Source organism: Furipterus horrens, unplaced genomic scaffold (assembly GCF_987537825.1).
Source record: "Furipterus horrens unplaced genomic scaffold, mFurHor1.1.pri manual_scaffold_12, whole genome shotgun sequence".
Lineage (NCBI taxonomy): Eukaryota > Metazoa > Chordata > Mammalia > Chiroptera > Furipteridae > Furipterus > Furipterus horrens.
In genome coordinates, this window is record NW_028327182.1 from 24,929,724 (window position 1) to 24,947,231 (window position 17,508).

At 36.0% G+C, this 17,508-nt stretch overlaps 1 protein-coding gene across 2 annotated transcripts in view; it reads left to right on the plus strand.

The window, feature by feature from the left end:
* KLHL1 (kelch like family member 1) overlaps positions 1–17,508 on the plus strand; it is a 323,324-nt gene that overhangs the window by 242,783 nt on the left and 63,033 nt on the right. For both annotated transcript variants that reach the window (XM_090257994.1, XM_090257995.1), the window contains one exon: positions 62–248. In XM_090257994.1, the coding sequence (XP_090114120.1) occupies positions 62–248 (187 nt within the window). The remainder of the gene's footprint in view (positions 1–61; positions 249–17,508) is intronic.

Sequence of the window (17,508 nt, forward strand, 5' to 3'; positions counted from 1 at the left end):
ACTACTGATGTCATATGCTAATTTTTATAAAACATTAACAGTGACTGTGTGTTATTTGCAGATATTGGCTGACCTAGAAAACCATGCATTATTTAAGAATGATCTGGAATGTCAAAAGTTGATTCTGGAAGCAATGAAATATCATCTACTGCCAGAAAGAAGAACTTTGATGCAAAGTCCAAGAACTAAACCTAGAAAATCCACAGTTGGAACTCTGTATGCTGTAGGAGGAATGGATAACAACAAAGGTATAAAATTTTAATTATATATATATATATATAAATATATATATAATAAATACACTGTATTATATACCACAACACAATTTTAAGATTGGAATCTGCATTATGCCTACAAACATTACATAAACTTAGTTTTATCCATTAAGATTTAAGATTAAGGGAACAATTAAAAGAACACCCTTATTTTTAGTTTGTAGTTGCTGCTTCTGCTTCTTACTCATGTTTAAATCCTTTATTTCTTATGCATTATGTACAATATTTTATGGGAAATGGAAAGGAGGATATAAAGCAATGGAAAACACAAGCCAAATAATTTTTTGGATATATTGAGCACTGTATTTCCATTCCAAGTAATGGAAAGTGAATGTGCCAGGTGTTTGCTTGCTGAAAGCAGTATTTTGAAGAGAGGTTTTGCCTATGAGGAGTTTAAAATTTTATACAGAAGCCAGCCCAATAAATAGACAATTGTAAATGAGTATAAAAATTGTCAAAGTTATAATTTACAAATTTGATGGTTTTAACAATTTTGCCCTTCAAAAGGAAGTGAATTTTTTGTTTAAAATTTGAACACATTCACTCAAAGATTTTGTTCTTGCATTTCTTGGTGGAAAATTTTTCTATTAATATTTTTCTTCTTTAGTCTTTCTTAAGTGGGTCTTAATTGAGCAAGTACACAAGACAAATAATATGTGCTATATCTTTGGGTCTAATAAGTGATATAATTATCCATAATATATTTAATGCTCAAGTTAAAAATTAATTTGGCAACAATAGAGTGTGATCACCTACTCAGCCTCTGCTAAAAGAGCTTTATTATGAAAGAATCAAAGGAACCAAGAGAACTTACTTAAAGCACTGTGAAGTAAGATCCCAAATAGTAGTTAATAACTTATGTAAATAAAAAACAATTTAGTATCATTATTAAAAATGATTCATTTCTATTTTGGTTTTGATGAACATACAAAGGGGGGACCCAAAGAACACAGAATTTATTTATAAAAATTGTGTATTTATTCTTAATGTTTAAACTTCAGTCACTTTCAAAGTACTCTCCATTTGATGCAATACACCTGTGGATACATTTTTTCCACTGCTCAAAACAGTTTATGAACTGGTCGGTTGTGATGTCTTTTAGTGCTTCTGCCATTTTTTGTTTCACCTCTTCCACATTAGCAAAACATTTTCTTTTGAGGACTTTCTTTCATCCTAGGAAAACAAAACAAAGTCGCTGGGAGAGAGCGAGGGAAAATAAGAAGGGTAGGGCACAGGGGCCATGCTGTTTTTGGTCAAAACTGCTGAACCCTCAGCACAGTGTAGGCAGGTACTCTTGTAAATCATGCATCAGGAAATGGGCAAATGCATTGAAAGAGTCTTCATAAAAATACACTAAAGGCAAAAGTAGCCTCTCATAACAACTCCAGCTGGTACACTGATACAGATGGGTTCCTAAAACACTTACCTAGCCGGGGGAGCCTGTACTACAAGAGGCCCACCCTCCAGAAGATAATTATGGGTTTTTAGGGGGTCCCTCTTGTGTCTTGTCTCTATTACTTACTTTTAATAGTTTTTTTTTTTTTTTTTTTTTTGAAAAGTCTAACGCCTACTTACTGGGATGTTGATTTATTGTATTTATCACATTAAATGCATAACTGTCAGTTTAAAAAGTATAAATAATGTGTTGCTTTAAGAACTAGGAAAATGGCATTAATCTTTCTACCTCTTTCAGTCCTTCCCTGCCTCTCTCTCTCTTCCATTTGTCTCTCACAGATGTGCGTTATTACTTTAAGGCAGCAGTTTTAACTGATATACTGTAGTAGTCCTAGTGGTGTGCTATGAGAGTTTTAAAAACAGAGAATACTTGACTATTTAATCAGGGTCACTGACTCTTTTCCCTTAAATTGTCAGATAAAAATAAATGACAACAGCCAACACAATAGCCATCTGGTGTGAATGAATCGATATTATAACTCATTTTTCCTCGGATCATCAAAAATATATATTTTCGGTCGGCTACAGAATTTTACTAGTTAGTTTATGTGTACCATGAGATTAAAAAGATTGAAAATTGCTGCTCTAAGAGAACATGTCAGAAGTTTTCAAAGAAAAATATAGCAGTTTAACACCTTTTTTAAAATGGTGAAAAAAATATCAGATACAAATCTGACCAAAAACTTGCTAGAAATTATACTAAAATGCCAAAAAAGTTTTTTTTCAAGCTAAGATAACAAATAGTAACTTGTATCCATGTTTTCCTTTTGAGAGTAATAAACACCAGATAACCTGTACCACATGACATAATTAGCCATTCATTGGAGTAGAAGCATGCAAAGTTTATTGGAACATGATACCATGTTCATTTTGCTTGTAAAAGCAAATACCCTGATTTCCATTGACTTTCGATAAACACATTCATTAAAATCTCCCATTTCATAAATGAACAACAGTTTCATACACACTTATCAAATTTTAAGTGCAAATAAGTGGCATTTTTTTCAACCACAGTTCACATTCAATACCATTCTGCATTAGGCTTAGGTACAGAACACAGTGGCAAGACAATCATACAGTTTATAAAGCGGTGAGTGGTATTTGTTTTTAAAGAGCACTGTATTCTACAGAAAGAATGCCTAAGACAAAATAAATTCCATTTGTAAATCATCACAAACATTTTTTAATAACTTTCTAAAAATTTTTAAAAATTTAATAACCTCATTGGGGTGACATTGGTTAATAAAATTATATGAGTTTCAGGTGTTTCAATATGTAACTTTCAATTCTATAATACATCCTCTGTATATTGAATCGTGTGCATGTAACTTTAAAAAATAAGTATTAAGCATTAAGATTTTATCCTAAAATTGTGTTCTCTTTTCTTGAAAAATATTGAGGCAAAGGGAATGAAAATGTAAACAAAAAATGTATCAGGAAAAAAGTGGAATTAACTTTGCATGAGTAATTTGAAGAATAATATAATACAATACAATATCCTGTGATATACAATACCCAATATGATTTTTAAAAAGTATTTACATGTTTATATTATGTCTAAGACAGGACTATGTAAACATCCCTCGGTTTCCTTTTTAGTTCTGTGATAACTGCGATCCAGATGCTATCTCATGAGACTGAGAAACTATGGGTACAATTTTCTGTAGATATTATGAAAATTCAGAACACTGTCCTCTCCTCTCCTTTTTTCTTATATTCACGTGTGTATACATTCAATAGTGGTGCAACTCTTTTGCACGTGTATTTTGTGCCAAGATCTGTGCTGAGAACTTGTGACCATGGTGAGCACTTTAAATATGACTTCTGTCTCACAGAGCAGCCAAATTAATCTGTGAAAACAAATAGTAAGCCAAATACTTATGAGTAAAATCTGTTACAAGAAGGGAATTGCAGGAGAAATCAGTACAATGCTTGGGAGTCAACTTAGTCTAGCCTAGAAAAATAAGGGAGTACAAGGGATGCTACCTTTTTAAAAAATAATTTTTACTGAAATTTTTTATTACCATTTATTTCCCTAATACCGCCTGCTCTCCAGAATCACCACATTGTTATCCATGTCTATGAGTCCTTTTTCCTTTTCACTCGATCCCTCCATCTCTTATCTTCTTTGCCCCCCCTTAGCTGTGATCTGCTCTCTGTCTATGAGTCTGTCTCTATTTTGCTTGTTAGTTCAGTTTGTTCATTGGATTTCATATATGAGTGAAATCATATGGTGTTTTTCTTTCTGTGACTGGCTTTCTTCACTTAATATAATGTTCTCCAGGTCCATCCATACTGTCACAAAGGGTAAAACTTTCTTCTTTTGTACAGCCAAGTAGGATTCCACTGTGTAAATGTCCCCTGGTTGTTTTATCCACTCATGTACTGAATGACACTTGAGCTGCTTCTATACCTTGGTGATTGTAAATAATGCTGCAATGAACATAGGGGTGTTTATGTTCTTCTGAATTAGTGTTTGGGGTTCCTTAGAATATATTCTCAGAAATGGGATTGATGGGTCAAAAGGCAGACATATTTTTAATTTTTTGAGGTATCTCCATACTGCTTTCCATGTGGCTGCACCGAGCTGCATTCCCATCAACAGTGCAGAAGGATTTCCCTTTCTCCAAATCATTGCAGTCAGTACTTGTTTGTTGATTTATTGGTGATAACCATTCTGACTGGTGTGAGGTGGTATCTAATTGTGGCTTTAATTTGCATTTCTCTGCTGATAAGTGATGTTGAGCACCTTTTCATGTCTATTAGTCATCTGTATGTCCTCTTTGGAGAAGTGTGTATTCATATCCTTTGCCCATTTTTTATTTTTTTTTTGGTGTTGAGTTTTATAAGTTCTTTATAAATTTTGTATAGTAACCTCTTATCAAATGTATAGGTGAGTATGTTCTCCCATTCGGTGGGTTGTCTTTTTACTTTGTTGATGTTTTCCTTTGCTGTGCAAACCCATTTTTAGTTTAATGTAGTCCCATTTGTTTATTTTTTCTTTTGTTTCCCTTGCCTAAGGAGTTGTAAATATAAAATTTTGCCATGAGCTATATCTGATATTTTGCAACCTATGTTTTCTACTATGATTTAATCTAAAGAATTATTAAGCATTGGTTTAGCACATTATTGGAATGGTAGAGTGTTTTTTCTTATAAATTCCACAGAAGAGGTACATCAAGTGTGAAGGCTTACAGTTGAACGATTATGACATCTTCAAAAACAGAGAGAAATCCCTCACAGCTGGAATATAGCCAGTGGGGAAATAAGAGCTTGTCAGTGGAGAAAGACACAAGCAAACTTCAGTGAAAGGCTTAATAGGGTCGATTCTGATTTGAACTCTAGAGATCTTCGAAAGAGGTTGATGTTTCTAGTGGAGAAAGCAGTCTTTGAAATCAGAGAAATGCCTGATCAAATCCAGGAATGTCACTTAAATTTCTAGTAGACTGTACCCTTTCTCAGTATTATATTCTGTTTCTTTAAAATGTACAATAACTAAGTGAGGTAGAGTATAAGAGACTAAACTATTAATAATACAAGGCATTCTAACATGTTTGATACCAAAGAGACTACCAGAGAACTCAGCAGTAACCTGAGGCTGAACTTCCCACTCATTCTACAGAATTAGGCCAAGCTGTCTAGAAAGTTTGGAGGGCTAGAGATGGTTCTATAAAGTAATAGTGATGTGACACAGGAAAGAAGGTGAGACAGAAAGATATTCATATAAATGGCATTTACATAAATAATTACCGTATTGTATAAGGTAAATGCCTTACATACCAATGTAAACAATATTTGAGAATGTTGAATCACATGAATTATATAAGAAAAAGGAATCAAGTCATAAATGTAAGTCTTCATTGTGTATTCATAGTATGACTTAATTCACTGCCATACTGGAAAATGCTGAAAAATAAATCTTAAAGAATGTAGTAATATATAGCATGTTTTAAGGTCAATTAAAATTATTAATACATTTATTCATATTTGTCCTACCATGACTGAGAAATGAGCTGAAGTACAAATTTAAATATTGTTTTTAAAAAGGCAATAAATAATAACTTTTTATTAGAACAATTTTTTAAGTGGTGTCAACTAAAATCAAATGCAGAGTTAAATCAATGCAGTAAATTATATCAGTAAATTGCTGATATTTTGATAAAAATTCTGTCACAGTCACACAGAACTCACTATAAATTCTTTAGAAGTTTGGTTTACAGGTAAAACACTAAGTGATTACTTTCAAGTATTTGCATCATCTTACACTTATGTGTAATTCATGAGGGTTATGAAATAAAATGTCGAGCTATTGGTTAATGGGAAAAATTCAATCAAATTATCCCTTATTGGATGTATTTTCTGATGTTTGATTATTAGGCAATCTGTGGAAATAAAAAGTTTGGTTTTGTACTAACAGAAACAATTTTTAAAAACTTTTGTGTGATTCTAATTATAAACATGTACTGAAACCCTGGTAAATATACAACGGTAAATATAAACACATATTAATTATTAACTAATTTCAAAATTATTTAGAGCTTTTAAATAAAACTAGTATACAGCGAAACATACAAATCTATTTTTTTTTTAAATCTTCACCTGTGGACATATTTTTCATTGCTTTTAGAAAGAAAGAAAGGTGTGGGGGAGAGAGAGAGAGAGAGAGAGAGAGAGAGAGAGAGAGAGAGAGAGAGACATCAACTGGCTGTTTTCTCATTGCCCTGACTGGGGATGAACCTGCGACCTGGGTATCTACTGTCATGGAAATCGAACCTGTGACTTTCACTCGGCAAGATGCCCAACTAAGTCATACCGGCCAAGGTGGAAATTCAGAAATGCACAAATCTTAAGTGTACCTTTATATGGGTTTTGACAAAAACACATACATATAATACAAACACTTAACATGCTAGAGAACATTGCCATTACTCCAGAAAGTTCCCTAATATCTTTCCTAGTCAGTTTCTGGCTTTTACATTTCCAAAGAAAACTTCTCTAAATTTTTTTCCACTTAAATTAGTTTGACCTATTCTTGAACTTTATTTGAATGTAATCACACATTTTGTGCTCTTTTATCTAAGGTTGGTGTCAATTAGCATATACTTTGGTGATTAATTCTCAGAGGCGGATTTAACGGCGGGTGCACCTAGCATACCAGGCGAGCCCTGGGCCCTGGTTTCTGAAGGGTCCCACAAAACCCCCACCTTTACACCTTTTTCTAATGACACCAAGTTTGGTTTCATATGTGGAATTTTAATTACGTACAAGTTGTGAACTTAGAGGGCCCTTCAGAAGTCGGGGCCCAGGGCGCATGCCCGGTGCACCCGCCTTTAAATCTGTCTCTGCATTGTAGCATGTATCAATAGTTAATTCCTTTTAATTGCTTAATAGTAATCTATTTTTCCATTTTCTTGTTGATGGACACTGGGATATGACCAGTTTTAGCTATTGTTTATGAACAATATAAATTCACTTATAAAAAGCTTTTTCTTTTTATTAAATGTATATAATTTTAACCTTAAATATTAGCTCTGTTCTCTAAATATTACATGCATCAAAATTCAATAATTCAGTATTAATTTAATCATTATCAGATAAGGATTTATTTATTTTTATAGAGAGGGGAAGAGAGGGAGAAAGACAGAGAGAGAAACATCAATCTATGGTTGCCTCTCACTCACACCCCCAACTGGGGACCTGACGGGCAACCCAGGCACGTGCCCTAATTGGGAATCGAACCAGCAACCGTTAGGTTCACAGGCCAGTGCTCAATCCATTGAGCCACATCAGTCAGGGCTATCAGATAAGGATTTTAAAACAGCTATTATTATTTATTATAAGGATATTAAGTGTATTTTAGGACAATTATACAAATACATTATTTTTAGATAATATACTATTCTTAGTCTTTACTTGGTCTATTGTCATAAGCTTTTGGTTAGAGGTATTTTTGTTGTACATATATATAATTTCCTTTTGATTAAAATTTTTATAAGAGCATCAACAGGTGAACAACGTCAATGTCTACCTCTAAATCATGAACATGAATAATGAATTTTCTATATTTGGCAGTCTTACTAATTATAATTCTGTTATATTAAAATAATTTTTAGTTGTTCGCATGTTAATTAGAAAAAGTGCCTTTCTGATAATTCTGCAAACATTACTTTTCTCCCAAGTTAGGAAAAAATCAATTTTTAAAAAATACATACTTTAATAATTGACATATTAACTATAAAGTTGGATTATAATTGTATCCTTTCTACTGCTGGTTTCTCAGCATTTCTTAGGTTCCCAGATTGTCAACTCACCCTTTTGTTGAGTACTTACTCATTCTCAGTCAGTATTCTTGGCACTGGTAAACTAAATAGAAAAAGTTCCTGGCCTATTGTAGCTTAAATTATCTTCAGGAAACTATAAACAAACATTTAAATAATTATAGTTCCTGTGATGACAACTTATACTGAAATATAAAATAAAGAAAGGGTAAGGGGGAGTCAGGATGAGAGAATATTGTTGCTATTTATAAAGGCTGGCTGGAAAAGGTCACTCTGGTAAGTGAAATATTATATACAAATTTCTATCTGCAAATTCAACCTTTTTTTAACATGAAGACTTCTCATGACCAATAAACATACTTTAAGTGCCATTTTCTTCGAATATTTGTATTTTATTAGTATTTTAAGAATAAGAGTTTGCAAACTAAGGCCCAAAGGCCAAATCTAGCCCACCATCTGTTTTGATTAGCTTTGGTTTTCACATTATAATGGTTGGAAAAAATCAAATAAATAATAGTATTTTATGATGCATTTAGTGAATATGCATGCATTTCATAAGATACAAATCTCAATGACCATAAAGTTTTATTAAGACTCACTCATTTGTTTACCCATTGTTTATAGCTGCTTTCACAACAGAGACTCCACAGTGACTGTTCTTTACTCTCTGGATCTTTACAGGAATATTTTTCAACCCCTGTTATAGAAAAAATAGACCTCTACACCATATTTCTAGGAAACTTTTGGGGCCAAATGTTATATTACCTTGACCCAACTCTTATTTATTGGCAGCTAGAGTGGGCAGTTTCTGTACCTGTTTACAATACCTCATCATAAGCAATCTCCTGGTCTTCATCTCATCCACCAAAGTATATTCCTTGAAGTGTTGAGAGAAAGCTCAGACTGCAAGGCCTTTGTACAGGCAGTCCAGAAGTATAAGTAGAGAATTGAGTTACTTAAAGCTTTAGAGGCTATCCATTCCCCCCTCTTCTGAATATAGAAGTCTCATATTCAATTGTAATTTTACTTTCAGAATTATCACTTTCCCTTTTTATGCTCCACTTACATCTTTGTTGGCCAACTCTCACTTTAATTATCCATTTTATTTTGTACAGTGACTTTTATCGCTGGAAGACAAAAAATTAACACAATAGCCTGTGCATGAACCCAATGATAGAATTGCAATAATTAATCACCATCTGACTTTGAAAAAAAGTGAGGTGATTGATCACTGATCATGAGGTGCATCTATTATTTAAGTAGTGATTTGTGTACTGAAGAACTAATAGCAAAGTTTGTACCTCATGCAAATTATTCACAGTTAATATACTGTATTATAACAACTGAAATTTGTTGGGGGACTGGTGTTATTTAACTAAATCATGGCAATTGAAATTCATGGATATCAGAACCATGCAAAGCAATGAAAGTCAATATTTGAGGACATATTGTAGAATTATGCTGTTTAATACAGAGAAATAAGACTAGAATGTTAGAGTATAATGCTGATAGCCACTGTAAAGTCTTATTTGTAGGTACAAGCCTGTGAAGAAGCAGCCCTTCTTGTTTGGCTAAAGGAGAACCAAGATTCATGGATTGGGCTCCGGACTGCAAACCATAGTGTCGCTGGTTCGATTCCCAGACAGGGTACATGCCTGGGTTGCAGGCCAGGTCCCCAGTTGGGGGCACGCAATAGGCAACCACACATTGATGTTTCTCTCCCTCTCTTTCTCCATCTCTTCCACTCTCTCTAAAAATAAATAAGAATTTTTTAAAATGAACTATTGGTGAATTAAAAAAAAAGAAAGATTCTATGAGGCACTGCTTTCTTATTGATACAAAGCAGCCACTGTGCATATCCTACATACAGTGGGGCAGCAGGCAAGCCAAGGGCTCTCTGGCCCAGACTAAGGTATTTATGAGATTATTTAGCTTAAAAAAAAGAAGAATAAGCAAGGAGTAAAATACTGAGAATTTTTCAAATTTATATATTTGGATGTAAAAGAGAAAAAACATGAAATTTGCACTATTACATTGTTCTATTTATCACTTTATGCATGACAGCTTGAACACTAAGTGGGGCCTACAGATATACCATGTAGGTGGATGTCATGTCAAGGCCACAGAGCAGTGACTCTCTCATTAGATAGTATTAAATAATTGATTGAGTGAACAGAAGAATTAAAAATCATTCTTTATGTCTGTATATTTTCATTGTTCCTGGTTGACAGCTGAGTCACAGCCACGGGTCAATTATTGATTTTCACTAAGCCTGGTGTCTGATGAAACAGCCTTACCGCTTTCATGTGAACTCAAAGCAAAATTTTTAATATAGCTAATTATGAGGATATTGGTAATAAAAAAGTAAAGAACAAAAAGCTTTACTTAACCGTAAATAAAAAGTTTCTTGAGGTTTTCTTATTGAACCTTTTACTATAGAGCCTATATTATGGTATTTTAGTATTTAATGTGTAGTTTGGATTTTCACATATCTAAACTTTAAAATTTATCTCACTTAGGGATAAACTTCCTGATATATTTCTCTTTCTGGTCGAAAAGTATGGCCAGATCACTTATCCCGAATTTTTCTCCGCACTCTGCATCATTACCAGTATTGTTGAAAGGCAAAAATTGAAAGTGAAATGGATAGGTAGAATTAACTATCCTGACCTGATTTTTATTTCCTTGGCTTGAATTGCACAAGCTTCCCTCTCAAGAACTTTTAAAGAATTGCTTTTCATACTGCAATTCTACAACTGGATACTTTTTTTTAAGCATTTTACTCAACAGCAATCATCATATGGCAATGAAAATGGTTCACTTAGAATTCTATCAGAAAAACCTGACCATTTGCAATTAGGTGGGGGGCATAACTTAAAAATACTATAAAACATTTTCTGAAGAAATGCAATACAATAAAAGAAAGCTTATTCTTTCATCTTTGCCCTTTCGAATGTTGCCCTATTTGATGTCTGCCTCAGGAATTCCACTCAGTCATTTTGGTTCCGCTTCAGTACCTTTTCTTTGAACTTGAAGTATATCATTAGAAAGTACCAGTTCAAGGTCATCAGTTTGCACAAAGCAATAGAAACAACTGAAAATCATGAATAACATCTTGTCAGCCTAAGCCCAGTTTGTTTTACAGACACAGCGACTGTTTCCTGGAATAGACGTCTACTTACTGGGCCAATAAAAAATACTCTAAAGAAGAACCATACTTCCCCAAAGTTCACAGGTGAAAAACAAACCAAAACAAAACAAAAAGTTGAGAAAACCTTTAGAATCAGGGGGAAAAAATGATTATTTGTTAAGTTAAATTTTAGTTGTTTATATTATTCCTGGTCACTTAGCAGAAAAGGAACTTTCAGCTCCTTGAAGTCATGACTTTATTGAAGAGTGAAAAAAGGCTCCCTCGGGTGAAAAGTGAATGATCTATGAGCAAAGTTTCCTTTGATGGCCTCATCTTCACTAGAAAGAGATAAAGCTTAATGGCTATCTCAGCTGTAACTGTTTTTGGTTCTGTTCTGAAGATGGATCAGAGTTAAAAGTATAGGTCAAATTTCTCAAAATTTAGTATATTAACTTCATTTTGCTTTTTTAGCAGTCAGAGGAATTGGGTCACATCACTGTACATTCTGTAGGTCTTCCAATGAATGTGGATTGGATAATAAATTAGTATGTTGTGATAAAATGCCAACTATAATTAAATTAGGTACTCAGTACATTCTTTTTATCAAGCTCCCTGTGAATATACAGTAATAAAAATAAATAACATCCATTCTCTGAATTAAGTTTCCTTTGCAGGTCCACAGAGGAATAAGCCTGTGTGTATTTGTGCATATTTTTCATGCACACAAGACCTAATTCTCCAATGTGTGGCCCTTGTCTGGCAAGAAAAGAGACTGTTAGGCCTATCTGAAATTACTTCTATGCTAGAGACTCACATAAAATAAAAAGTAAAATACTTAGAGATAAGTAGAGTCATTATACTTTTCCTTTATGTGGTGATTATTTAAGACTTCACTTTGAAATGAATAAACAATAATAAGTGACAGAGAGCCTTCAATTAATACAAGGTCTGTCCAGAAAAATTAAAGCCATTGTTTTTTTTTTTTTTTTTTCAGTTCCGCATTTTTTTTTATGTGTTTTATTGATTAAAATATTACATTTGTGCCCCTTTCCCTTCCCTCTGCTCCCCTCCACCCGGTGGCCCCCTCCCTCCAGTTGTCCCCCCCTTTTAGATTATGTCCATTAGTTGTGCTTACAGTTCCTCCCAACTTCTCTCCGTCTATTCCATTCCCTCCTACCATGATCCCCAATTCCTATATCATCTCCCTCCCTCTCCCCACTCCCCCTCCCTGTTGGCCTCCCCCCACTATGTTTCCCTTACCCACAGTTCCTTTTCCACTCTCGTTGCCTGTTTCGTTTGCCTTTGTTTCATCTCCCTAGCTTCTGTTTTTTAAACCAGTCCCTTTAACTTCTCATATAACAGTGGTTTGGATCTAATGAACTCTTTCAGTTTTATTTTGTCCTGGAAACACTTTCTCTGTCCTTCTATTCTGAATGACAATTTCGCTGGATAGAGTATTCGTGGTTGTAGGTTTTGGATTTTCATTGCTTTGAATATTTCTTGCCAGTCCCTTCTTGTCTGTAGGGTTTCCCTTGAGAAGTCAGCTGATAGTCTAATTGGGACCCCTTTGTACATAATTCTTTTCTTCTCTCTTGCTGCTTTTAAGATTCTCTCTTTATCTTTAATTTTTGACATTTTGATTATAATGTGTCTTGGAGTGGTTCTCCCTGGGTCCAGTCTCTTGGGAACTCTCCTTGCTTCCTGGATCTGCAAGTCTATTCCCTTCCCCAAGTCTGGGAAGTTCTCCTTTATTATATTTTCACTCAATTTTTCAAGTTCTAGTTCATCTTCCTCATTCTCTGGCAAACCAATGATTCTTATGTTGGGCCTTTTATAGCTGTCCCAGAGGTTTCTGATCCTCTCATTGTTGCTTGCCATTTCCTCTCGCTGCATTGGTTGACTGCTTGTTCCTTCTCCATATTCCAGTTTGTTGAAATGGACTCTGGATTCCTCACCATCTGTCTCGTATGTGGTTTTGTTCCTTTCGTTATGAAAGTTTTTCGCTTCTTTCATATCGATTTCCTGCTCTTTTGTGAATTCTGTAAGCCACCTGATAACAATGGCCCAGAACTGAGCCTCTGACAGGTTTCTTATCTGTTCATCTGTCAGGTTCTCTATCTGCTGCCTGGTGAGTTGTGTCACCGGGATCTCTATAGTTGTCTGCCTCATTTTGACAGATGCGTTTTGTTTTCCTGGGCCGGCTGTCGGGGGCAGGGGGCAGTGCCTGCGTACGCGTCACAAATCAGCGACCGCCGGCGTCTGCCTGTCCGCGACCTATTTCGCCGCCCTGTGGTGCTTTCTGTGGGGGCGGGGGTCCAAGATGGATTCACACAGTTATTCAGCTAGGAGACCGGGATCCGTCCTCCCGCCCCCCTGGGCCTCACTGTTCAAGGCGATGCTGCGGCTGCTCCCCAGCGCCCGGAGTCGCGCAAGCCAGGGGCTTGATTGGAGTCGCGCACGCCAGGGGCTTGACTGCCTCCAGGATTTTTCGCCGCCCCGCCCCGCCGCTCCGCAAACAGCTTTGCCTTCTTTAACTCTTACCTGCCCAAATGGCACCGCTGGTTTATAACTTCATATGTTGGGCTTCCGTGTAGCTTTATTTTCTGGAATTTCTAGTTATCCTTTGTTTTAAAGTAGTTGTATTCCACTATAGTTGTAGAGGGAGACCTAGCGTGTCCGTCTAAGCCTCCATCTTGGCCGGAAGTCCAAAGCCATTGTTAATATAATGAAAAGAGATTGTGTGACATCGATGTAACCTGGCAGCCAAGGAGAATGGATTGGAATGCACATGTGTGAACAATGACGACTTCACTGTACTAGTCAGTGGGAGTAGTAGTTGCTGCTTAGTGAGCACGTGTACTGTGTGTTTTTTGCATTCGAAATGATTGAGCAAGTAGAGCAATGAATCTGCATCAAATGTTGCATTAAGCTTCAACATTCTTCTGCATAAACTGTTCAGATGATTCAGAAGATTGTAGGGAATGATGCAATGAGTGCAGTGCAAATAAAAATGTGGCACAAATGTTTCAAAGATGGTCAAGAATCTGTTTAATGTGATCCATGCTCTGGAAGGCCTGCAACAAGCAGAACACCTGCGAATGTTGAACATGTAAGGGCTGCAATCAACAAAGATTGGTGCCTGACAGTGCGAGAACTACAAGCTGATCTGGGGATTAACAAAACTACTGTGTCTGAGATTTTGACACAGGATCTTAGCATGAAACATGTCATGGGAAAATTTGTTCCATGACTTCTGTTACCCAGAGCAGAATAAACATTGTGCTGCAGTTGTTCATGACTTGATTCAAACCACTACCAATGAACCAGATTTCCTCAAGAAGGTCATAACCAGAGATTAATGGTGGGTCTGGCTATGATCTGGAAATTAAGGCTCAGTCACCCCAGTGGAAGTCTCCTGGCTCTACATGCCTGAAAAAGGCACAGCAAAGTCACAGCAAGATCAAGACCATGTTAACTGTGTTTTTTGATTGGGAAGGTGTTGTCCACCACAAGCACACCCCTCCAGGGAAATTAGTAAGAAATACTACGACAATATTCTCCATATGTTGAAAGACGCAATACAATGAAAATGACCACAGCTATTGGCAACTGGTGATTGGCAGCTTCATCATGACCACACTCCAGCACATGCATCATGTCTCATGCAGTTTTTTGGTGTAACATCAAATCACCCAGTTGCTCAGCCCCCCTAAAACCCAGATTTGGTGCCCTGTAACTTCTGGCTTTCCCCAAAATTAAAGTCACTTTTGAAAGGGAAGAGATTTCAGGCCATCATTGAGATTCAGTAAAATACAGTGGGGTAGCTGATGGTGATTGGGGGAACTATATGAGGTCCCACAGTACCTACTTTGAAGGGAACTGAGGCATCATTATCCTACATATAATGTTTCTTGTATCTTGTATCTTCTTCAATAAGTGTCTCTGTTTTTCATGTTACATGATTGGATACATTTTGGACAGACCATATGTATCTTTGTAAGGGTGGTGTTGGTTTATAAAAACAAGCATAAATGTATTTTCCAAGAGTTTATAGTTTAGGTGGAGACATGCTGGAGACAGGGCCCTGGGGACACTGCTACCATGTTGGATGCCACCCAAACTGGGTGGAGAAACAGTGGACAGCAGGTCAGATGTGCCTGGAAGATCACTAGCCAAATGCGTGCTGGTGGTTCAGGTGGAGACCATAACTGAGGACAGATGTGACTCTGTGTTGGGGTCAGAGACTATCTGTCCTCAGCTATGTTCTCCAATTGTTAAGTTTTAAATTGCTTGAAGTTCAGAGTTGCCTGATGGAATCCTATGCCATTTTGCTCCATCCTGTCCAGGACGTGAATCAACCCCTTGGCCATCATCTCCACACTATGCTACCCACCTGTGGGTCACTTAGCAGGCTTCTCAATTATCAAATGGATTGTAGAGAGAAAGAGACCACAGTCACGTAATTTTAATCACATTCGTCGTCGGCAGCCGTCCGTCTCGAGAGACGATGGTGTAGCTTCTTAAGAGTCTATCTGCACCGCCGAGAATGGTTGTGCAGTCCAACTCGGGAGTGACACGGTATCTGTCTCCTCCCGTGTTGAATCGACATCTTGCTATGACGCTGGAGTGTCCTCTCCAGTGAAGCTGAAGCTACAGAGCCTGGGCAGGGTGATATGGAGGGTCTGCTGTTGCCCATGCAGCACACCCCCCCTCTCTTCGCAGCTGAAGGGTCCAAGGGAAAGACGGAGTCAATACAGCTTGGCTTCAGGTGCGCCGCAGGAGTTGCCGGTGTTGACTACAACGTCAAACCGCCTTAGGGACTCCGGCTCTGGATTTTCTGTCGGGGTTTACTCCCTTAGCCTTTCCCCTGAAGAGGTATGCCGCAAGGCAGCGGAGGTTTTTTGGAATCAGAGTTTTCCTTCTCTGATGTGCCCTGACTGGAAGATCGAACCAGCGACACTTAGCTCGCAGGCCGACGCTCAATCCACTGAGCCAAACCAGCCAGGGTTTTAATCACATTATATTATCACAATTGTTCTATTTTACTATTAGTTATTGTTGTTAATCTCTTACTGTGCCTAATATAAAAATTAATTTTATCATAGATATTTATGTACAGGGAAAATATGGTATATATGGGGTTTTGTACTATCCATGAGTTTGGCATCTACTGGATGTGTTGGAACATATCCCCTTTGGATAAGGGGGAGGAGTGTTACTATAAAAGGAAGGGCTTGTTTTGTTTTTGGCAAATGTTAGTTATGAAAGTAAATATTTAATTTAAAAATGTCAAGTACTATGGGTTTATGTTCAATGAACATTTATTAAGAATATAAATAAATAAAATATACAGGTAGTAATGCTTTGACACGTGTCATTTTGCTGTCTAGGTATTTTATTATATGATCCCTTTGCTGTAAGTGATAATGACAGCAATAATAACTACCACCTCTGACTTATCTTTTCAAAAGTCCATTTCTTATGCCATATTTAGCAACACCAAAAGCTGCTTTTAAAAAAAACATCATTATTTTAATTATAGAACTAAGGCCTATTAATGGAAAAATATTTGAAATATGAAGTTACAAATCAAAAACTAAAGTACTTCATTTCCTAAATATACTATGTATTTTAACACACACACACACACACACACACACACACACACACACCACACTTTCCAAAAAGTTGCATCGATTTACTATAAGCCAGCTGGTTTTGATGTACATATTTTCTAAGTCTGTTGGAAATTTTATAAGCTTATTTGATTGTTAGGAAAGCATAAGTCAATTTTCTGAAGTTTGTATGTCATTCACATTACTTTCTCATTAATGGCCTGCTCATGCCATTAACCTATTTCTATTTTAATGTTTCTAATTTACTTCTTCTTTTAAAAATTTTTATTGAATTTAGTGGGGTGACATTGGTTAATAAAATTATGTAAAATTATATAGGATTAAAGTGCAAAATTCTGTAATAAAATTATCTATTGATTTATAAAAAAACTTTTCATATATCAGGGAAAACCCTTTTTTATATATAAAAAGCTTTTGTTGTTAGTGTTCTTATTCTTTTGAGCTTTTGTTTGTTTCTTTGTGTATTTTTGATGTAACTATATTTGACATCTAGACCTTTTCCTAATAATGATTTAATGGCATCATGATCTCCACTGGTGTTGGGCAACATGCTCCTTAGATATTATGTAATGCATTTTTTTTCACTTAACAGTTGTAAGAGATGGTTCTATTTGAGTTAAAACAATAGGCTTTTATTTTCTGGTTACACCCTCACTGTCAGCTATTGCTGTTTTCAGCTGCCCCAGATCATTCTGATTTGTGTGTTTGTAATAAGTCTGGGAAGTCAGGTAACT